Raw genomic sequence first — 25,465 nt, 5'->3', positions numbered from 1 at the left:
ACACTTAGCTGCTAATTGTTTCTGACCACCTAAAATCTTTTAAAGCAAACTTTTCCCTCAAGTCTCTATGGATTATTTCTAAATCCTGCATTAGAAAACCTCTCCATGATAAAGTCCATGAGCCTTGTTTTACGGCTTGGGGTTTGGGGGCCCCAGTGTACAGATACTTGAGCATGTGCAGGTCTGTCTGTGTTTAAAGAAAATTTTGATCCCTACTGTCAGCTGCCCTGTGGACAGATGCAGTTGTCTTCCTTCTGAATACCAGTGATGGTTGACTTTACTGCAGTAAAATATGCTTTTGTAACTTACACATTTGTTTCATAAATACGGGTCTTTATTTAGTCAGTAAAATCATATACTTCCAGTCTATACTCAGCATATGTTATTTGATGTGATTTATTTTCCTTAAAGATTTCTTGCTAAATATGTTTCAGTTTTTGTGCCACTGTATTCACATTCTTAAATTGGGTTTGAAACTAAAGTTCTAAGTGACTAAATATGGCCATATGGCCATAAATTGTGTCAACTCCCTATGGATTTCATTCTTCTTTTCCTTGACTTCTCTTCCTACTTCAATAAGTAGCAATATTGGACTTGCCTATGATTGAGAGACATGGGCTAAGAAAAATTTAAATGGTGATTTTTCCTGTATCAGAATCAGATCATTATAAAAAAGAGAGGAAACTAGGCAAGCGATTGAAGTGTTTACAGATATATAAAACTACATTTTGTTTTATACCTCTCTTCAACAGTAAGATTCTTATGGACAGGAATTTATTTTTTCCAGGCTTTATTTAGAAGAGTGTTAGAATGCAGATTAACAGTGCTAGGTACAGAGTAACAACAAAAGACTAAAGGACGGAAACAGTAAAACAGAATACTAGAGAAATAAACAGAAAAGTTAAGTAAATAAAAATGGGCAAGTATCTGGAACACTTAGGAGAAGATAATTAGAAGTAGCCTTAGAAAAGTATGTGACAGTAAATAGTTTACAATAATTAATAATGATAGTGTTTTTTATTTAAGAAAAATTAGATTGACAGATTTTTAAAAAATTTAAGACACACAAAAAAATCATATATGGAGTGAAAATATTCATGGAAGTATTGGGTCCTTATCAAATGGATAGCCTTAGTGAGAAAATTTAGATAATACTCATCTTGAGAGCACAACGTTTTTAGTTTTCTCTAGCATTCTTGATGGAATATTAATATTTGTTTCCTTTTTGATATTTTCCATTAGTTTCAACTTTCAGTTTTCCCACTCTGAGTCATTTTAATGGATTAAGATAATCATCTCTTTCCTTGTTTCTTTGGAATTCATTGTTCAGGGTTTTTTTTATGACAAGTTCCACATGATTTAGTTCAGAAATTCACAGAAGAGTCAATTTAATATTTTCCAACAGACTGTATGGGTTTATATGCAAACCATAGTTATTTATGTGTTCCAAAAATATTTTATCTTATACAATTACATTGGATCTGTAGGGCCTTATCAAGACATAGTTGAGCTATAAAATTAGGTACCTATGTACCAAAAATAAACCACATATTTTCTATGCTTTTTTTCTTAATGCACTTAAAGTATGCACAACATTCATTTTATTTTACTTTTTTTTTTTCTTCTTAAGAACGACCCGCATTTCTCAGGAGGCCAATTAACCAGGTGGTACTGGAGGAAGAAGCTGTAGAGTTTCGTTGTCAGGTCCAAGGAGATCCTCAACCAACTGTGCGGTGGAAAAAGGATGACGCAGACTTGCCAAGAGGAAGGTAAGAGCATCATATGGATGGAAAATTGTTAGATAACCATTGAATAATTATAAAAGAAAAAGACAGCCTCCATTGTACCACCAAACACTCATATCCTGGTATGTTATTTTCACACATGATTTTTATATATGAAAGCCAGATATCTGCTGTTTTATATACTGAAGTCCTCCAGGCTTTTGATGTCACTCTGTCATTGAATTTTCACATAAATGCCTGACCCTCCACTCCATCTATTATGCCCCAATATCAAGGATTCCTAAGGCACTCTCTTCTCCTGGCCCCATCTAGGCCTGCCATTCTGTTCCTGCTGAATTTCTAATGACCCACCCATCCCAAATGCCCCCTTCAACTACTGCTCTGTTGCCATGGCTACTGGGTGTAGCAGACTGTAGGGTCTGCAATAAACAATGGATCTCATTCAATACAATAGGAAAAAGGCACATGGCTATCCACATAGGGAATTTTTCACTTAAGGACTTCCTGTCACTTTCTCACTTGCCATCTCTTCATGGAGATCTTCTCTTCCAACTCTTTTCTATTCTTATCACCAAACCCCAAACCCAATCTCTCAGCTCTCTAGGGTAAGTCCAGAAATGCTTGTCATCTTTTATAAAAATAAAAATAAAACTTTTTTGTAGTCTAAATTCTCCCAGGACCTTGCCTTTTATGATCAAATAAATCATTCAAGTATTTTTTTTTCTATGTAACAAGCGTATTTAACTATAAGATTTCTTTTGACTTCATCCTAGTCCTACCTTCTGAAACTACAGCCATCACACCTACTACAATGAGGGTCTGCAAAAAATTTCACATCCTGCTTTTTTGCCAATTTTCTTTCCTAAAAAAGAAATTAGGTTTCATTCAACTGACTGAAAGTAAACATCTTTCACAGAAATCAAATTGAGTTTCTTTGTGCTTTCACTGGCACTGCTATCGAGTCTTTCCTGAATTTATACATTCATTTCAAAATCTCATTTTTACATATCCCTAGGTCTCTGATACTATACTTTCTAAAGTCACATCATCAACAGCACTGGCTTCAAATGGACCAAACCTTTTTAATAGTGACAGGTTCTTTGCAATCTATAGGAAAGAGACAAGTGAAAATTTTACTTTGCTTAGCTTTTCGGCATAAATTGTAGGGAAAGTTGACTATGTTTCTTTTCTCACTTTGCTGTCAGACACCTAGTTTTAAAGCATGTTATTAGGAGAGGTTAGTGAATGTGAGCCTCCTCAAACTTTCTCAGTGGAGAAGCAGGTTGAAAAGCAAGTAGAGGTGATGGAATTGAGGTATTGGAGTCCATCTTCTGTGTATACTCAATAACTTTCCATAAATTTGAGGGCATTTCGTGTATAATTTTAAAATGCTGATGTAAGACTAAGAGATTAATTATACTGTAAAATTAGTGTAGACAAAGATTAATTTTCAATTAGTAGAAATAAAAATCCTATCCATAAAAAAATCTTACATTTTGGAATAATTTCGTATTTACAGAAAGTTTCAGAGGTAGTACAGAGAATTCCCATATACCCTATACCTGGTTTCCCCTATTGTTAACATCTTACACAAATATGAAAGATTTGTAACTCATAATAGACAAATGCTGATACATGATAATTAAAGTTTATATGTTATTTTGATTTCACCAGTCTTCCTTTTTCTCCAGGATCCTACCTGGGGTATTTTAGTTGGATATTATAGAATATTGCATTAAGTTGTCATGTTTTCCCAGTCTCCTCTGTTCTATGACAGGTTCTCAGTCTTTCCTTGTTTTTATGACCTTGACAAGTCTTCAGTATCCTAAGACTGTTCTGGACAGGTATCCTAAGAATGTTCCCCAAACTTGGGATTGTCTAGTGTTTTCTCATGATTAGACTGGCTTTCTGGGACTTCAGGAAGAAAGTCGTGGAGAGTGCCCTTTTTGTCACATGATTATCAGGGGTTACATGATATTCACATTACATCCCTGGTGATCCTGATATTTTTAATCATTAAATAGGATCCTATTGACAAAAGTTGAGAAAATAGAAAGTGGTAAGGGTGCATTACATTTTAATGCGTCTAGGTCTTTGAATTAAGGTAAAATACAACTTAAGCCCAGTTTGATTTGTTCCCAGATTGCTCTAGGTGTTAGGTCGTTAAACCTGACAGCTTTGTTTGCCACAATATTCTCCAAATCTTGCCGTATTCATTTGCTTCCGAGCTCAAATAATACATACAAATCAAACAGCAGCCTTAAAACTGCCTATTTAGAATGGCTGATATAAAGGCCTCTAAAAGACGAAGTTGAAATTTTTCGAAATCGTACCTCTACCAGCTTTCCTTAAAACATTTCGTAAGTTTGTCCTCTTTATTCTTCTGTTACTGGCATGATATGACTACAGTGCTTTGTGTGACCAGCTAAATATTTTTAAAGTCTTAGGCAAATGGAAATGCTGCGTAAGCTTTAAATTGTATGTTAGAAAGGCTTAAAGCAAGGATCAGTGCAATGTAGAAATTGAGGTCAGTACTTTTATCATGATAGAAGCCATGTACTTCTTCTTGAAATCTCAATCTTTAAATGGTATTTCAAAGAAGCTTATTCACTCTTAGATTTGTATGCATTAGCATAAGCTTCACATATGCATAATGAGGGGGAAGGAGACCTTTTTGCTTGGGGAGGAATAACAGTAATGACTTAACCAACCATAGCCTAAATCAACAGCATTGATTCTATTACATTATTTAGGTCTCAGACTAGGGAGATGGCCATTGTTCTTGTGCAAGCAATTGTGTGGAGTGGTGTGGAGGATGACATTTCTTTGGCTTAACGTTTAATGCAATTTGAATAAGGTTTGTGTAGTGGTTCATGCTTAACACATTTATAGTAAAACTTTGTGGGGCAGCTGCATAGCCTGTAATTACTACGTAAGTAATATGTGACTATTTTTCTTTTGGAGACAAGAAAAGCTTTTCAATTCAAGTTTAAATTTATGAAATGCTGTGATAGCTATTTAAACTTTCAACACAGAAGAAGATATCTGTGCCAACCTTTCAGTACCCAGAGATGAATTAAAGGAGTATTTTTTTCTTCACTGTGAAAACAGTTTTTAAGTAGTACCCATATACCTCTTTCTTTGATTTAGCCCTAAATTTCTGACCTTTCTCAGTAACTATCGTTAATGAAATTACAACTTACCATTGGTGAGTTTTATTAAAGACATTTTTTGATTAGATAAATATTTCGGTGAGGTTGGTAAATAGCAATTCCCAAGTCTAACAATAACCCAGATGCCCAACCAGGGAAAAGTTATTTATTTAGACATTTTCCATATAAAAAAGGGACAAAATAGGAAGGAGCCTTCATTTTATATATGCTACTGTTAAAATGTTAATTGCTTGTGTGGCCCAACACACAGCAAGGCCAAACAAACCTAAGTGTCGCAGTTTGGAGCAGAGAAAGGTTTACTGCAGGGCCATGCAAGGAGAGGAGTGCATCATGCTCTAAAAAAACCCCAAGGTCCCCCAATGGGTTTTGGCAAAGCATTTTTAAAAGCCAGGTGAGGGAGGGGGTCGCAGGGTATGTGATCAGCTCATGCACAATTCTCTAACTGGCTGATGGTGAGGTAACAGGTTGATGTCACAGGGATTAACATTATTAGTCTTCGTCTCCTGGAGGCCTGGACCTACGTGCTCATGGCCATGAAGTAGTTAACATCTTCCAGTTGGTGGGGGGTTTTCACATCTCTCAAACAGCTCAGGAAATGTGCATCAGGTACTGTTATCTAGGTACTTCAGAGAGGAGCTAAAGCAGAGGTTATGGGGGAGAGCTTGTCATGGGAAGGCCCCATAGGATCCTGCTTGGTTACATTTGCAGAAACATCTTACAATACTACTATTTCACAATTGACGATTTCAGGAAGAGAAAGGTCACTGCCTTTTTTGTGATCGTGCCAGGTATCAATATCTTTTTCTCCAGAGAGTCTCAATACGTATGTGCTCAAATAAATGCACAACGACTCATTTATTAGGGATAAGAATTTTACACACCACTGTGAAAATAAAGTGGGTAGGGGAAACAAAATGAGGAGATAAGGGAAAGACATTTTGTAGATCATAATGATTATGTGTTTTAATAAAACTGTTTTTTCAAGTCATAATTGAAATTGTAGAAGAAACACTTTAAGGTTTACCTATATTTATTAAGTGCCTATTGTATTTATTAAGCGCCATTGATAGTCTGTGAAAAAAGAAGTCACTTTAAGCAAGGTAAGTATGCTGTTATTATTTTTTATTTTATGTTGATCAAATTGAGTGATGTAGGAAAGTATTTACATACTGAATACATTAATGAAAGTTAAAGCTGAAGTAATTCTAGTGTCTTGCTTGGGTGCTACATGTTTTTTTCTCAGGCAAACCTAGAGCTTTTTGCTAATTAGTACTTATCACGAAGTGTTTCATGTGATAGAAATTGCCAGTATTTATAATAACTGAGGCAATGTTCCATCATAGCATAGGGATATTGTATATTTTGTCATTAAAAAAGTATATATATGCTGAAACTTTATGAAAAATAGCATGTACTAATATAAAAGAAACAGAATACTAATCATTTACAACCAAAGACATAACAATAAAAATTGAAATTTACCAATGCTACAATATTCTGTTCAATTTAATATTTGTGAGGAGAATAAAAATATCTCTTCTCAGAATTTGGGTAAGAAGTAGTATGATTAATTCAACTATGTTTTCTTATCTGGGTTTGTCTGTACAGTTTGTATTTCAGATAATTATTAGCAATCTTTTAAAGGACTATAAACAGGAAATTTAACATCTTGCATCAATCATATATCAGTATACCACCACTATTGAGTTCCAAGATATTTTTTATTTCATTTTTATTTATTTTCTAAACTAACTCTAAAGTGACACTAACTTTCTCAATAAGGATCTAGAGAAATGAATGTTCATAATAGCTTGTCACAGAAAAAAAGAAATAAAATATGTCATTTACATTCTTACGTATGCCTGCGAATTCTAAATGCAGTTGATGGCTTTCACATAGTGGATATAATTCATGAATATTTCATAAAAATAGACAAGGGACTAGAGAAAAAGAGTTTCAAGATATATAGTGCAAAATTCTATCAATTTTCCTGAACCAACTGACAAATTCCTTTTTCTAAAGTGCAAATCTATTTTAAGAGAGACTTTTTAGAGTTCTTAGTTCCATGAAATGTGAGATTCACATAAATACATGATTCCTTAAGAAAAGGAATGAATAGGACCACTTACAAGTCCCCTTTTTGTGGCGTTTTTACACTAAGTGGCTCTTTTCGCTTAGCCCTGGAAAATGTTCTTATATTAATTGTTTGGGAGCTCCATTGTTTAGAGCATGTGCTTCTGGGATGCAGAGACGCTGAACAGGTGCTAAGCTACCCTGCTGAGGAGATCAGCCTTCTTCACATACAGTGTGTGTTTCAAGGACATGTGGTAATTTGGGCTCATGATAAATAACCACGCTGATAAGGTTGGCTGGTCAAGATTGGTCAATTAAAGTGGTTTTCAAAAAAGAAGGAATAAAACCTGAGAGCACGAGAAAAGCAATGTATATAAATATTGTATGTGGCATTTGAAACAATAGACTGGTCCCTAAGATGTAGAAATATAAGGAGAAGCGTAAATGAAAATTCTATGATTTTTCAGCTATACAGATGTCTTAGCCATTTCTGCTTGAAAAAATAATTAGAACTGCCTGGACCATTATTGTGGGGTCTTTTAATAGAGCAACCAATAACAAAGAATATTTAGGTCATTGTCAGGGATGTTGGATTTTAGCCTTGTTCTGACGCTGTTTGATCATTTATCCCTTTAGTTATACTCGCATGTTCTGGAAATGATGTTCAACAGATTTCTCTACCACTAACTAGGAGTGTGACCTTGAAGAAGCTATTTAAACTCTTTGTGTTTTACATCCTGAAGATATGGACAAGCAATGCATTGGGACTAATGATTAACTTATACTTTGATTCATTTGTACAGGATGAATAATTATGCCATCCATTCTAATTCAAAGGGTTATTAAAATGATATAACTTATTCAGAGTACTGTAAACACTGTACAGTTGGTGTACATAACAGGTGCCTCAGTTTTATAAATCCTACTGATTGGTGGTATTTATTAGTTATGTAGATAACTACAAAGAAAACATAGTTAATGCTAAAAAATACAGAGTATATAATTTTCATGAAATAATCACAATTCTCCTCTCTCTGGCCAATTGATTTCCAAAGAAACACATAAAATATTATTGATTGAAGAGTTATCACTTTTTCTTTTAAATCATATAGGTTTATTTATAAATTTTTCCAGCCCGTTTGCCAAGCCTAAAAGTTGTCACCCTTTTCTCTACCTCTGGGAGATTGAACATGGTCCAGATATTATATTCTAACCCCAGTGCAATCAGTTATCTGGGTTGGGAACTTCAAATTTCACACATTACCTGTATCCTTGGTCCACTGGTAATAAGAAAACCACCATCTTTCATAATCTTTGTAAGAAGATTATGTAATGATTAAAGCAAGTATTATTGGAGGACTTACTATTTGCCATGCATTCTTCTAAATGATTTTTGCATATATTAATTTCATTATTTTAAAGCTTAGTGTTCCAGAATAATATTACTCCCATTTGAGGTATGTGGAAATAGCTTAAAGAAGTTGTTTCCAAAGACACACATTAATATGTGTTAGGGCCAGGATCTGACTTAGTATCTGTCCAACATGAAACCTGTATTTTAAACTAATGGGCTCTGTAATTATGTGATTATGAATTGTTTATGCAATTGAGCCCCTTACAAATTTTACATTTTAGATAAAATTTTAAATAATTGGTTAGAAACACTATATTATGAGCAACTTTATAGGAATACTGTATAGCATTACTATTAAGGGTAGTTTTTAGACCAATTGCATATCCCTCACATAAAATGTCCCAGTGTTTTGAGAATCTAAACTTGGACCAGGTCAAGCTTCCCTCCTTGGAAGCTGAAAATATAGATTTTGTTTATAAACAGAATTAATTAGCAATTTTCAGAGGGATGCCAAAATGGTATTTTTTCTGTGTTTTCATCAAATAGGTGCTAATAGTTGCTGTTAACACAAAACTAATTGCCACCTAGGGTGGGGAGTGCAAGTTGCCTCGTCCTGTGACCACACTGGCCCATCTGTTGAGAATCTCTGCTAAGGAACAATACAGGAACTGGCATGCAATTTGGGTTCTGGCCAGTGGTCAACTAACAAGCTGGGACCACTTGGACTAAGAAATGCCTTGAAGTCAGAGATGCTCTGCTGTCCATTAACTGGCAGCTCTTGTGTTGTGTGAGGGCAGAGCCAAGACCAGGTGCCAGTTTGCAAAGGATCTGTCTGAGTGCCGCCTGTCACTGGCATGTGAGTGTCGTCCCACCAGGAGCCACAGCAGGTGTGCTTCGTCCATCAAAGTGTGGCATATTAGAGCATTCAGCTAGGCTAAGGTCGGAACCAGGAGAACATTTTACCTTAGCCCAAACAGGAGGACAGACCAAAGGCTTACCACGACATGAGATAGTTGTCACATCACACCATATCCCAACGGTGGATATACTGGATGTTTATCATTAGAGACGCTCTTTCTCATACCTGGGTTCTTGCCTTAACTAAATAAAGGGAAGAGTTATGTAATTGACTGTATCAACAAAAATCCTTGCCTTTATAAGACAATTTGTGGTTACAATCCCTTAGATGAATTAATTACTCCACAGGCTTTTCAAATTAAGATACAGTTCTGGTTGTTTGTTTATTTTTTTCTGTTGTTATTCTTAATAAATTGAATCATAATGTGGAGCTGCAAGGTTAACTAGAATTTAGGAGATCAACATTCTTATCCCAGCCCTGTCATAACGCATCATGTTATTTTAAACAATTTATGTTACATGTCTGAGTACCACAGTCCACATCCGCAAAATGTGTAAGTTGCCTTGGATGGTTTCTGCAGTACCTTTAAATTCCAAAATGGTATGAATCTATGAATGGCAACAATGCAAAACGATTTATAAAGTATAATACATTTTTAGAGGAAAAAATCCCTAAGATTTGAAATGAATGAGCCTAAAAAGGAATATTAAAATTACTCATATAACCATTACCAATGGTATCTACTTTGTACGTTTTGCATATATCTTCTCAGATTTCTATGTGTAAATGGGCTTTTTTTTTAATTCAAAATTGTTTTTGACCCTGAATGCTTATCTAAAATGTCTATTTAAAAATTTTACTTAAAAAGTTTATTAGACTTTATTTAAAAAGTCTAGTACTGAATCAAAAGAGTTGTTTTTAATTGCATTTTCCTTTCCCATAAATATAATATTAATAAATTATATTTACATAGTGCTTACTCTATATCAGACCTACTTTAGGCATTTTACATTAATACACATCCTTAGGACTTGATGTAAATACTATAATTATTCCAATATTACAAATGGGAAAAATGAGGTATAATGAGGTTAAGTATGACCAAGTCACTTAGTAAGGGGTCTAGGATTTCTGGCTCCGAACAACTTTTTTCCATTTTCCATTTGGGATTGAAGATTAGGAAAATACAGCTTAGTAAACGCCTGGAGCCTTTAGAAGTGTCACTTTCATCAGAAAGTCACCAAATATATCTGTGTGGTAAAGTACGTAATAAAGATTTTATAATCTTCATTATAATGGTACTTATAAGCAATAAATAAATCCATTATATCATATCAAATAAATTTTCATCTTTAAAAAATTTATTTTACACTGCCCATTGAAATAGAATTTATAACTATCTTTATTCTCACAGAACATTTTAATTGAACATATCTGTGTTCTTCGCAACGGTGTATCTGGAAAAAAAATAAAGTCACGAGAAACACATTAGAAGCTAAAGAAATGTTTGCCAAGTGAATCAAATAGCATGAGTAAAGGATAAATACTAGAACGATGAACTCTTCCAGGGCATGATACTTTAACTCATCTTTTCATTCTCAGGGCACTTTTGAATTTACTAAAAGAGTATTTTTTTAATATTTTCATGATAATATTTTATTATCAACAGTTCCATGGATGGTTATAAACTGGAAGGCAGGACTGTGTTCCAGACTTTATATTTTCTACAAACATATATATATTTTTTATTTCTTATAATACTCCCTTTGGGAAAGTTGCTGCTTGACCCACATATTCACATCAACTGGTATGAATTGAAAGACAAAGGGAAAAAAAACAAATAATAACTTGAGACCCAGTATTACAATGACAATGTGAATGAGGATTATATCTTTGTTAGTGTGTGAAAAAGATACAATTGCCAGAGATAAAAGATAAGAGAATGCTTCCAAAGCACACTAAGAATATACTCCACCACAATAGAAACAATTCTTAGTGAAATCTATTTTAGTTGGTACACAGTATTAACTCGTTGGAACTTCATTCTAAAAGACCATATTTAGACAGGGAGAATTGTGATTGGGGCACAGTGAACCTTTGCTAATAAATACAAGTACTAGAAGTTTCTTCTGAGAAGGTGATTGATCAATCATGTAGCTCTGTGGAATAGCCTTAAGGAGTTCCCTGGTTGCCTAGTGGTTAGGGTTCAGCTCTGTCAGTGCCGTGGCCCAGGTTCGATCCCAGGTCGGGAACTGAGATCCTGTAAGCCGCGCAGTGTGGCCAAAATATAAAATTTTATAAAAATTAAAAACCAAAGATCTATGTAATAACCTTGTGACAAAATCTCAGTGCAGAAATTTTGCTAGTTATTCTTATGAGCATAACTGTCACAATTGCAAAGGTTATTATAATATCTTTCAACTCATTTCCTCAACTATATAGGCATTTGGCACTTTTATAAAGAATATCTGGTTGAATATTCTGTGTCATTGCAATTCATACAACATATGGCACTTGTTATAAAAAAATGTTCAATGAAAACTATAAATATTCCATTCATTGACTCACATTTTCTAATAGTTTTGTCCAAATATTTACAGCACATAGATCAGAAACAAAAAAATCAATCAAGACTTTTACCTTTATTTGAGATTTCATGAAGAGACTGAAAGAAAATATTTTGAACATAATTTATAGTAAGATATCAATTATCTCAAAGGAATAATGAAAATCTTCAATGTAGACTAATAAAATATTATTTATATTTCATGAATTATTTCAAAAGTAACCACAGACATCAATCAAACATTTCTATGTGTTGATATCCCAGCATATTAAAAAAAAAATGACTTTGCTCTCAAGAATTTGAGAAGGAAAGTAAGACTTTTAGAAGAAAGTATGAGATATAAAAACATTAATTATTAAATAAGGAAAATTATATACAGACTATGATGTACAAGACTCTTTAGGGTTTCAGAAAATAAAAGCTTCTCTATTCCCATGTGAAACTAGAAACGGGTCTGAAAGGAAGAATAGAATTTCTATAAGTGGAAAGAAGACTATTCTAAGAGATGGAAGCAGGATGAAAAAGCTCTGGTGGTGGAAAGGGTAGGGCAACAATTTGTGGTTCAGTTTCCCTGGCGCGTAGTGGAGTGGCACTTAAGGCCAGCAAGGTTAGTTGAGGCATTATTATGAAAGCCTCTAATCCCAAGTGAAGTGTTTATACGGAACACACTGTGAAATGGGGAATTCACTAAACACATTGAATAGAAATATATTCTTGTTTCTACGTTTAGAAAATTGATTCTTACATTTATATGTAGTGTAGCTTGGAGCAGAGAAAGTTTGGGGGTAGGCATACCTGGTAGGAAGTTGTTTAAAAACTAGTTAGTGGATTACATTGGAGTATTTCCTGTGAATACCCCAACACGGGTATTAATGCAAGTGGCAATACAAAGAAAAATGTGTTGTTTTTTTTAAATTAGTAATTGATTCTATGTCAGGGTTCATGGGAGAAGAGGGATTAAAAGTAATACTGAAGTTTATTCTGAGGTTGGGTGCCTGGATGAATGATGTTGTCCTTAATAAATAGAGAATTCAAAAGATTTGTTTAACCTAAATCATTTTTAATCATATAATAATACCATATGTAACTGAATTCAAGTTAGAATTATTTGTGAGATACAAGAGTATTTTTTTTCTCTGAGTTAAGTGGAAAAAAGATTGCCAAATCAACTATGATATGCCATCTCTGATAGAGGATTTCTAATTTCAGAGATTTAAAATATGAAAAATGTGTATCTTAAAATTGATTAACTATGGGAGTAAAAGCTAATGTTTACAGATGTTTTACATGCAAGTAGCTCATTTAATCAATCGTCACAATTGCCGCATGAAGTAAGTATTTTTATACTATCTTTATTTTACAGTTGAAGGATCTGAGAAGCAAATTTCACTGGCAGACAGAGATTTAAATTGAAGCACTTTAACCCTAAAGTATACTCTCTTAACTACTACACTAAAATAATTTGTTTCAAAGAAAATTATATTAAGATAATAACAAAAACTATAATTTTTTGAGGGCCCACTGGCTTCACGTTAGGCTGTTTCACATTTTATAATTAATCTTTCCAACAGCCTTGAAGTATGAATCCCCTCTTTTAACAAAGGAAGAAATTGAGGCTTAGAGCAAATGAACTACGCGCTCAAGATCACAGGACCTGTGGGTGGCAGAGCTGGAGTCCACACCCAGGTCTCTCTGATATCATTATTGTAATTGTTTATTTTTCTCCCAGACTCCCCAACTCCCTTTGCCGTATTTATCTTGATCTCAAATATCCAGTCCTACGTCTAACATGTGGGGCTCACCAAATACACATTCAGTACGGTATAGTAGCTCTCAATTAGGGCCAATTATGCTTCTCCCTTTCCTAGAGGGACATTTGGCAATGTCTGAAGGCATTTTTGATTGCTACATTTGGGGGATTAGGTGCTACTGTCATCTAGTATGGAGAGGCTAAGAATGCCACTAAACATCCTGTCACTATGCACAGGACAACTCCCACGGCAAAGAATAATCTGCCCAAAATGTCAATAGTGCTGAGGTTGAGAAACCCGATTTAGTGGAAACAATGAATCTGGGCCTTGCTCACCCGAATGCTATTTTATTTGATTTTTATTTTTAATGTTAGGACAAAAATAATAGAATATAGTTCAAAGAAATAGATTTCAAAGATAATAGTCTTTTCTTATTGCCTTAACTATGATGGTTATACCAGTGAGATGGACAAATAATACCATGAATGGACTTGACATAAACATGTCATCATTTAACACAAGAAGAAGACCCTTTGGTTCACTAATGACTTGAAGTGAATGTATATTTTCTAGAATATATGAGGCAGGGAATTTTTCTTTTCATTTCTTGTTCATGAAATTGTTGCTGAATTGATCAAACTAGTTGAGTAGCTTAATTAGAGAAGTGTCTGAGCCTTCATTTTCAAATAGACCTACCAACCCACAAGTTCTGTGACACATTTAATAAGTGCTCCAATGTCATGTTGAATTTCTAAATTACTCCATAAGCATATTTCACAAGGAAGTTTCTATGGGCAGAAGGCAAGAAAAGAAAGCCTTTTGAACCTTCCATAGAACCGCCTAGAATGAACATCTCTCTGAGGACACAGAAGCCTACCCTGCCCCTAGTGCTCACTTGGAACACCTATGAAGGAGAATTCCTGGAGTTTGTCCATCAAATACTGCAAAGCCACTATGTATGTGGCAAATTTAAAAATCCATTTTATCCCAAACTTGCAGTCCCTTATTGCACAGATTTCATTCCCAACTCAGAAGAGTGCAAGAAGAATGGGAGCTGCTAATCAAAGAGTCTGGTCTGAGCTGTGAGTTCTGTGGACTCTTGTGAAGTTAGTCTCTAAAGTCCTTTTCTAAAAGAACTTAAAGTTAAGATTAATTTCTAACCAAACACAAAACTGTGAGATATATCCACTTTTCCAAATCTGATATTGTAATTTCTAGTCCTATTGTAAAACCAAATTGTCTTAAATGCACTTATGCCAATAAAATAACTATTTCTAAATTGGAGGATAATTTAACCTGCTTCAGCACTTAATTTGTTCCAACATTATCTCCTTAATTGTGATATATTTGCACTTTTTACCCTAAATTTTTCTGTTCTAATTAGTTAAAATAATAACTGCAATATTTTAAAAAGTATTTAAAAGTAATACATTTAAGGAGTTGCAGATATTATTTGAATAATCTGCTAAAAGTTAGTGAAAACATTATCACAATATGGTTGCATATTAAGGACAGTTGTGAAAATAATTAAGCATTCCTTTCTGTTATTATGAGCCAAAGGAAAATCCCAATATCTCTAGGATGGTTTGAACTTGATTTCATATGAGTGTGGAAGGAAGAGTACATGATTTTATAAGATATATATATATATATATATATATATATATATATATATATATATATACATACACACACAATTATGTCAATACATAATTGAGGTTTTCCTAGGCAAATGCAACAGAAAGGCACTGGGACAAGAAAAGTGAGGATACTGGCAAGTATCTTATGGGCCATGGAATCTAAGCAGGGTAGACAAATAAGTGTTGATGCAAAGGAGTGATAGAAATGGAGGAAGAGGTCCAGTTTGTAAACTGATTAAAAGAGTAGGAAACATGCAAGGTTATGGCAGGATCAGATATTTGAACTTCAGATTTCAAAGATATTTGAACTTCAGATTTCAAAGATGGATCCATTCCAATTGAAGAAAAGTTCCAGGATCTTGCTATGAGACAATGGCAAAGGGAGATGGAGACAATATCTCTGAAGGAGGAGATGTTAGAGTAGTGAGAGGCAGCTACAGAAAATCTCACATAACATCTATTGGGCATTTACCATATGCTAGGTTCAGGTCTCAACACTCTAAATGTATTAACTCATTTAATCCTTACAACATCCCTGTGAAGTAGGTCCTTATTAAATGCCATCTTGGTCAAATGGAAAGAAATTCTAAAGGTTCCATTTGAAAACTGGATAACATAATTACTATTCAATGGGATAGGACTTTTTGGTTTTGCTTTTAAAACTTTGCTTGGTTTGTTTTGAGGCTATGTAATTCTTTCCAAAAATATTTATTGAGTAACTGCTCCATGTCAGGCTCTGGGTATTATTTGGAATATCTGGGAAGGTGTTCTCACTTTCACTCTTTCTCCACCCTTACACAAACCCACAGGGAAGAGCCAGATTTCTATTAATGCATGGAGGTGAAGGTGAAAATCTGAGAGAGATAGAGGATCAAGAAGTTTTACAAATCAGCAAACAGGTAGTTCAGATGGCACAGTGAAAAATTTTGTGAAGAGGACCACAAAAAAGTTGTCTGAGGTTATATCAGAGGAGATAAAACTCACTGCAGAGGTGGTGAAAATGAGAGAATAAGATACAGGAGAAGACGGAAACTTGGATGGTGACCAAGGGTACCAGGCTATGAACTTCACAGTTGTCCACAGATTTGCCAAGGGAGTTAACTCTTGGAGTCTCTGCTGTCTGTCATAGGTGTAGAAGATGGGAGAGACAGGGGGTACTCAAAAGACAGCCATAGCCTCAGTGATTAAAATTTGGAGGTACTTTTAGTTGGGATGAGCAGGGTGCTTTGGCCTTTCTGGAAGGACTCGGCTGTAGTTTGGTTTAATTGCCCAGTCTCCAGAGAGGGACTCTGTTTTCACGATGGTCAATGTCTGGGATTCCCTGGCAGTCATTTTGAGGCCTTGTCTTTTGGGCCTATTATCCTGTGATTTGAAATATGCCCTGTGTTAAGTTAACTATTGTTATATTCTTGTGGGTATTTTAGTTATCGTTTTTATTTGCTTGCTTTCTCTTAGCTTTTTAGTTGGAAAACTCCTTGCTCTCTCAGCTGTGCTAAAGAGAGACTAGAAGAGGGGTTTTCCATTGATGGGTCAAGCCTACAAGGGTAGAGCCACCTTTGATTGGGATGAAGATAACGAGGATAGCATTTACGGGAAGCCAAAAAAGGATAAAATATTGTTTGGTTAATTAAGACAGAGTCAAGAATGCCATCATATTTCAAGTTTCATTTTGGCTTTCTGTATAAGCTTCCAGAATAGAACAGCAAGTTCTCTTTGGGGACCACTTTTCTCTTACTATTTCCCTATAAGTCTAATCTCCCAAGATTTTTGTTCCCAATGAATGTTATGTTAATTTTAATTTTTAAATGATACCTGTTCTTCATACTGCTCTTAAGTGCCCTGCAGGTTTTAGTTGATCGGTGTGTCTCTAATTATCAGTGAATGATTCCATGAGATTAATAAGTGATTTTTTTAATCTTAAAAATTCTTCTGTTGAAAACAAAGCAATACTTTGTAACATTTTCATGTAAAAGCTCCATAGTTAAATTTTCACTGAATTTGGAACTACGGAATGCCTATTATTGCAGACCTTCCTTCATTTTCTGAAAGAATCTAAAAGGTGTAAGGTGATCTTCAGCTATTTTGATTGCGTGCAAGTATTTTGAAAACTGAAAACAAACTTTTCAAGTCTCCCTAAAAGGAAAGAAGCATTTACTTGTGTAGATATTAAATATTTCCTGGTCCGATTCATAGTTTTTACGATTGGCCAACTTAATGATTAATAAAGCAGATACATAATAAAATTTTAGGTGCTAATTCAAAACACTCGTTCTAGAATTGGAGCCAGACATCCTATAATAAGAAGTAGTAGGTAATTTCAAAACTAAAAATGCTGAGAAGATAAATTTCCGTCCACAAAAAACAAAGGTGCTTTTGAGATGAGAACGGTCTTTCAGGAAGTTTTATTAGTGTAGAGACCTCACACAAGTCAAACAAGGCAATGAGATACAGGGACTTAAACTGAACATGGTAAAATTCCAGTTTGTAGTAGAAAATGTAGAGTATTTTCTTTCGTCTTTTCTCCTCTCAAATTATATAATTTGGGAGATTTGGAGGGGGTGGTCCCTAAGTTATCTTAGTTATATTCATAAAAGCCAGAAAATCATGAGAAGTTCCTACCCTAGAAGCTTAAGGTACATTGGGGATTGCAAAGTATGAGAAATGTATAAAATGTGGTTATGTTATAAAACTTGGCCAGTTTTCAAAAATCTTGTTTGGTATTTTCAAAGTAAATTTAGATTTATAGGAACTCTTCCCCCTAGCTGTGAGAGGTTTCTTTAGCAGGAAGAAATAAAATAGATTATCTCACTTAAATTTGGAAGTGATTTTAGCATATAGTACTCTGTTTCTTAAAATATCAGTAATATTTTCTCTTTTGACACACTTTTAAGATTATTTAAGATCACATACAAACAGAACCTTGCATACAAACTGTTGTTTTAAGTATTAAAAGAAATGTATTTTGTTTTGTTTATTATTTAGCTGAACAGATGGTAACGGTTTGACACAATTTAGTTCCCTTTTTCTCTCTCTCTTTTTTTTCTTTTTTCCTTTGGGAAAAAAACAACACAAAAACCAGAGCTTCTTTTCCCACTTTGTCACAGCTGGTTACCAATCAATCTCAATTCACGGTACAGTGATGATAGCACATGTTGTCCGGGGGCCAAATCTGATTGGGTAGCATTTTTCAGCAGTGTTTCATATCAGAAAAAAAAAAAAAAAAAGGTATCTTTATAGTGGGGACTGTCAGCACATGATTGTACAACTGTCGTTAATCAAACCTGGCAACAATGACTGCATTTATACAAGTCTGAGACTGGCAGATTTCACAATCAAAATCACCCAATTTCTGTTAGGATTTCTTCACCAGTAATGTTTTTTCATCTGTTTCTTTTTTTTTCTTATTTTTAATTAAAGTCAGACAATACCTCCTACATGTTGATCACATATAATATCATACCATGTTGGAAAACTAGTTGTTTTATACCAAAGTGTGCTCTAGTTACTAAAAATTTATCCTCCACTATGTAAAGAAGGCTAAGAGCAAATCAGGGAAAATTTTAGGTACATTAGATTGTTTAATAAAACAATAATTTTAAAGTATATATATATATATATGGAAATGCATTTATGACCCTCCTAGGATTACAGTTGGTTTTAGAGCAATACTGAGAAAAATATTGATAAAAGTTAGTTTCTGGAGTTTTTGAGACTCTGAACATAGAGTCTGATGCAGAAATACACACCTGCTCAAAGCACATGCACACAGAGCAATAAACACACATATCAAATGGAAAAGGTGTGTTGTTCTGTGTTAGAAAAATAAATGGACACCGATGCACAGGACATCGACTTCCGTCTCTCTATAACTCGAGACAACAATATCAGAATCTTCTTCTATAAAATGGTGTTTGGAAATAGGCATTTTCTCTAATTTATTGTTGTGAAATTTATATGAATCTCAGTTGTAAACTGTAAAGATCTCTTTAAATATAAGGAACTATTATTTATAATTATTTATATTACTCAGTCAATATTTGCTTTCTAGGGAAAAATGAATGTTTCCCCAATTATCCAATCTAGTAGCGTAAAGCATCAATGAGATGACTATTAAGCATGTACAAATTTATCCAGAAAGGAATACAAGAAATAAGGCCACAATTATTGGACCTGTGGAAATATTTGACATCTAATTTCTTGTGAAATATGTACTTTTAGGAAGCAAGTTATTGTCTCAGAGACATCATGACCTGTAGAGAAAGCAGAGACTGGCAGTAGATACTCATGACAATTTTTCTCCTGACTATAACTGTCTCAATGTGTGTGGCCTTGGGAAAGGAACTTTGTCATATTTTGCCTCAGCTTGCCTAAATGTGAAACTAGCAATGAGCCAAATATCTAATTCTTTCTGGGTTTTGAAGTTATTTAGACGTAATTTCTTTAAAACCAACCCTCAAATATCTTAAGTTTTTGCAGGTAAGAGCTAATTTGATCATAATTATAGGTTTATCATTTCTCTGATCTGAGTTGTATCTTATTGTGAAAATTGACAAAGGTACCATGACATGCTTCAGTCTCTTGGGTTGTGGGTACTGTCAGGGTTCAGGCTAGAGACTGGCACAGTGGTTTAGTTATGTTGGAAGGGACCGCAGTGTCTCCAGTTGTACAGTTCTATTAGACCCATGTAGGCAGTGTGATGAAGGAGAAAAAGTGTGCACTTTGGAGGAAGACAGACCTTGATTTGAAAATCCAGATTTCTATGTGAAAGTGTCAAAATTTTAAATATCAGTTATTCCAATAATTTTAAAACATTAGTGAGCCAAAACACAACACGCACATGGATACACATACACCACTTGCTCTCATGCAGACTTCAGTCCACAAATGAGCAAACTGCAATTATGATTTTATAGTATCCGGTGTAAATTTCTGTAGTCAGACCACAAGGCCTGAATTCTAATAACAACTCTGCCACTAAAAGCTTAATTGGCATGTTGACCATTTATTCATTGAACCCATTAAGGAAAAATTTGTGGGAGTAGTTGCCATTTTGGTAGTATATCCCCTGTTTAATTTCTCTTTATAGATTCATACATCATGATTTTTAAAAATTGAAACTTTATGCTTTCTTTTGGTAGAAAGTTGTAACCGCTGTAATATAATTGATGAAGAATGTGCCAGGAGAGCTAGTTTTTAATATGGTCTAAACTTTTGCTACCAATGAATTCCCAGACTCTGAATAGCAAAGTATTATTTTTCTAATCTTAAAATTAGAATATTAGACTAGACTCAATATTTTTTCCCTATGTCTCAGAATTTATAATCTGTTGGTTTCGTGGAATAACCAATTTCCATGTATTTTCTTATAATTGCATAATTAAATAGCCTTTTCCCCCCTCTTATCCTAAAGGTTTTTTATTTAGGCTTCAAGTATTCTCCTTTAATATTATATTTGGAGATTTTCTGAGTATTTCCATGTTCACTGATTCATATTCTTCACAGTTTTCTAGACTTAAATTATATTTTTTGAAGTTATTGTTTTCACACGTGAAGAGTTCAAGTTCATGTATGTCACCTTTTCAATTTTTATGTCTCTAATTCCTTTCTTGATTAATAGGGGGTAAAATTGAACATAATATTCCACTATGCCATATTTTATAAAAGTGTAAAAATAAACTATATAGTTTCAGGTTGAAGCTTATATGCCTAAAATTTCTAATTTTTAAAATAGGAGACGTAATAACTTTACTCCTTACCTACCAGAATTGTTATGAGAATACATTAAAAAGTATATTTAAGAACACTATGCAAATGCATTTTTTGTCATTATTTTATTTTAATAACACATGTGATTAGTAACCACTCTAGCTGCCAGAATAATGAGTTGATATTCTCAAAAGCATTGAACAAAGCACAAAGCTTTACTTTGTTCTCCTGTAGTCTTCACATTGTTTTAGATATTCTTCTAGAATTATTTCATTTACTTTTGTGCAGAGAGAGAGGGTTTTTTCATGTTACCAACTTACAGAGGGAAATTTACAGTGATAATATGTAAATCAAAAGTCTAGATTGCTAGTCAGGATTCTCTAACTTCTTTATTTTAGCTCTATCTCCACAGTAGCATTTATGTATTAAATATTGTGAGTCTTAACATTTACAGTATTTTGTTTGATTTAACCTACATTTCAGAACTAACTGCTGATATATAAAGCTAATAACACTACTTTGTTTCTTGATATAATAGAGTTCTATATTTCATATTAGTTTACCTTTCAGTTCTGCATACGATTGTTTTACTAATAACGATGCTATGAAAGAACTATAGAAGAATTTTAAGAATGTGTTGGATGGTTCACCACTCATTCCGTAAGCATTCATTGAGCACATCCAAGATCTCAGGTGCTGTTTGGTAGGGTTCAGAGTATATAGTTTGGAACAAGACAGAATCAATTATTGTTCTCATGGAGCATACATGCTCTTGGAAACTAGGTAGACAATAAACAAGCAAACAAAAATTTGATAGAGGTGTGTGCTGTGAAAAAGATAAAAAGTACTAAAACTAACTAAAAATATAAAAACAAAGAATAAAAACAAGTAAAAGTAATTTTAAAATGTAACTGGTGGGGCTTCCTTCCCTGGTGGCGCAGTGGTTGAGAGTCCGCCTGCCAATGCAGGGGACACGGGTTCATGCCCCGGTCGGGGAAGATCCCACATGCCGCGGAGCGGCTGGGCACGTGAGCCATGGCCGCTGAGCCTGTGCGTCCGGAGCCTGTGCTCCGCGACGGGAGAGTCTACAACAGTGAGACGCCCGCGTACCGCAATAATAATAATAATAATAAATGTAACTGGTGGGTAAAGGGCTACTTTACATTGTTTGGGCAAGAAGATATCTTTGAGGGGATATTTGGGTTATCTTGAAAGTCAAGAATGATCAGCAACAGGGCTTCCCTGGTGGCGCAGTGGTTGAGAGTCCGCCTGCCGATGCAGGGGACACGGGTTTGTGCCCCGGTCCGGGAAGATCCCACATGCCGCAGAGCGGCTGCGCCCATGAGCCATGGCCGCTGAGCCTGCGCGTCCTGAGCCTGTAGCTCCACAATGGGAGAGGCCACAACAGTGAGAGGCCCGCGTACCGCAAAAAAAAAAAAAAAAAAACAAACCCAAGAATGATCAGCAACAGCAATGAAAACTGTAGGGGAAGGGCATCCCCTGAAGTTACAAGAGAAGTACAAAGACACAGTGGTAATTAGGTTGTTATGTTGAGCAAGGGAAAAAGGGCCATGTTGTCAGGAGAGAGTGAACAAGAAGTTGGAGAGATTATTTAAAAATCTCAAAGACCAGAGTCTGTGCTCTTAACCACTTGGTTATGCTACTGGATGTTAAAAGCTCTGTGTTGGGGTTTTGGATATAGCAGTGAGTGAAACAGACAGGATCTCTGCCTTTATCAAAATAGACAAATCAAAATGTGAGTGAGTGCAGATTGATTGGTGTAGCAAGAAGTTTTTTTGTTTGCTTTGGGGGGTCGGTTTTGGTTTTTTGTTTGTTTGTTTTGTTTTGTTCTGAGGAGAGAAGAATCATAGTTTTCTAGTGTGGTAATGGATGGCTTCAAACAAGAGTAGTGGAAGATAAGGCTTCCCTCATGACTTAGGACATTGTAAATCAGCAGAAGTTTAACCCGAAACATGCAGACAGAAAAGTAACCACCGTAACTGGAGGATGGAGGAGCAAGGATAGTTGAGTTTAGTTGGCATGCTTGGTTCATAGACACTTGATTTCTGTCTTGCAGAGTTCTGTAAAATAGAACTTTTATTAGGTCCATGTCTCAGTTCGTAATAATGTTAAGCTGTGTTATTCTTTTATAACTAGCTAGAAGTAGAAGAAATCTGATTATAATAATCTTCAGTGCAAGCCTAAAAGCAATAGGAAGTCCCAGCTAGTTGTAAGCAGACAGAACCAATTAAAGTAATATTTTGGAAATATAGCTTTAAATGTGTGGTATGTATGTATAAGGAGGACAGTCAGTGTGATCAACCAGAAGCTATTGCAAAAATGTGTGTGTGAAATAACACACACACATTTTCATTTTCATCAGTGAAAATCAAGAAGAAAAATCAGACATGAAAACAATGTAAAGATAACTTCTTCATCAATTTGTATAATTTCTTAGAATCTAATAAGAGCATATTCTTATGCAAGCTCTTAAAAAATTCATGTTAAAATTTTAGAATTTTTTTCTGAACTAGTATGTTAGTGTACTTGTTACAAAATAGAAGTGTGACAATAAATGTTTGTGAAAGAGCCGACGACGTGCATTTCCAGAAATCACTCCAAGGCATGTGGATGTTTTAAAAGTTAATACTGCTAATCTAAAAAAAGGATTACCCCTTCTTAATTCTTTTAGCCAGTGTCTGTTTTGTCAATTTGCCAACAAATAAGAGAATCTTCTCCTTTAATATATTTCAGCTCTATTATACTCAAGGTACCTAAAAAATAAATCATATATTTGAATGCAGTGTAACTTACAAAATATAACTCACCAAGAAACTGAACTATACACTGTTTTCTTACTGTCTAAGAGCTACCAAAAAAAAGTCAAAGTGTTAATAATACCTTTGAGAGTTTTGATGCAGCCAGAGTTGTATACATGTCTAAATTATCGGTAATTGATAATCAAGCAGCTAGAGATAAGATACAAAATTAATGATCTTATTAGCAGTAGCTTTAATCTAAGCAATTGCACTTTATGGCTGAACGTTGTGTGTGTGTGTGTGTGTGTGTGTTATTTTAGGTAAAATACAGTATAAAAGAGAAAAATGAATAGTTAGTGTTATCTAAATATAATCAATGTTATTTAATAAAACCAATTCATATTCTACACAGGTATGACATCAGAGATGATTACACACTGAGAATTAAAAAGGCCATGAGTACAGATGAAGGCACATATACGTGTATTGCTGAGAATCGGGTTGGAAAGGTGGAAGCTTCTGCTACCCTCACAGTCCGAGGTAAGAGACTTAAGATGTGAAATACAATTGAACCAGAAGACTAATATTTGGTCAAATTGGTAAGTGAACTCACAATCAAAATAATAGCTTATGCTGTTTTATTATCACATTAAAATGCCTAGATTTTGTGTCCTCTCTATATTTTAGTTGAAATAAAATTACTTTCAAATTTGGGTTTGAAGGGATGATCATTTGAAATGATTAATTTTTATTTAATAAATAATAGCTAATGTAGTTTAAAAGTAAATCTTAAAATAGGAAAGATTTACACTAATCTTTTATGTTTCCATTGTTTTGAACTATTTACTGCTTTTAAATGTCACTAATTTCAAAGATACTTGGTTTTCTGTTTACTAGATTGTCACTTTATACTAGTAGACTTTTTTTGAAATTCTTTTTTATTTCAACATTCAAAAAGCAATCTGAAAAAGCTAACACTGCTTCCAAAGGTGAAAAATGGACACAAAGGAGCTCCCATGTTGAGAAAATCTGATTTAGAAAGTGATTTGTGAAGTTCATTCACCTTAAAAAATTGAAATAGTCAGTGCCGCTCCTGTAATAACTTTCACTTTCTGGGTATCATGCACTTTCTCAGTCATGGAATAATTTTCATTTATAGACTCCCTGCAATTACTTATAAGTGAAAGAAAGCATTACTTAACCCTACAGTGAGCTAGAATGAATTAACTGCCTTCCTGGTGGCGCATGTTGATCCACATGAGTAAATTATATAGCCCAAGGTACCAAGTAGTACCAAGTACACAGTTACACTTACTCTCGCCAAATAGATATCACCCATGGCATTGTTTACACTCACAGAACTTCAGAGATAGGCAAGTACATCCATTGCCCTATCTTCCAGCCTTTCTTCCAGTACCTTAACTAATGCCTCCTCCTCCCATCCCTCATGATAAGGAAGTTGGCTGCATGTTTATATCCATGTCTCACTTGCATCTCACCCTGTTTAGTCAGACCTCTTAGCCTTGTGCAGCTTTGCTCACAGAAGTTTTCATAAGATTAGGAGAAAGGCTTGGAGGAATTTGGATTGGCAAGAAGTGTGTCAGGGATTCTCAGACTGGTCCTCTAGCTGGTAAGAAAAATGATTTTTGCCAGATGTATGATTTGGGCATCATATCATTAAAAAGAAACCTTCCTCCAGGTAAATATTAGGAGACATTTACTCTGGATACCTAGAAAAAAAACTGGTGAGTTCCAGACTTCTCAATCACTTCATTCCTATTCCGCTTAATCCATTTTTCCCCCATCCAGATATTCTAGTGTGGACTTAGATATAAAATA

The 25,465-nt window shown here is 34.6% G+C and overlaps 1 protein-coding gene across 1 annotated transcript in view; it reads left to right on the top strand.

Annotated features, from left to right (window-relative positions):
- ROBO2 (roundabout guidance receptor 2) overlaps nucleotides 1–25,465 on the top strand; it is a 197,957-nt gene that overhangs the window by 46,386 nt on the left and 126,106 nt on the right. The window contains exons 4-5 of the mRNA XM_073804650.1: nucleotides 1,631–1,769; nucleotides 24,039–24,166. Coding sequence (XP_073660751.1) covers nucleotides 1,631–1,769; nucleotides 24,039–24,166 — 267 coding nt within the window. The remainder of the gene's footprint in view (nucleotides 1–1,630; nucleotides 1,770–24,038; nucleotides 24,167–25,465) is intronic.

Source organism: Tursiops truncatus, chromosome 4 (genome assembly GCF_011762595.2).
Source record: "Tursiops truncatus isolate mTurTru1 chromosome 4, mTurTru1.mat.Y, whole genome shotgun sequence".
In the NCBI taxonomy this organism is placed as follows: Eukaryota; Metazoa; Chordata; class Mammalia; order Artiodactyla; family Delphinidae; genus Tursiops; species Tursiops truncatus.
This window is presented reverse-complemented; position numbering and strand designations above follow the sequence as displayed.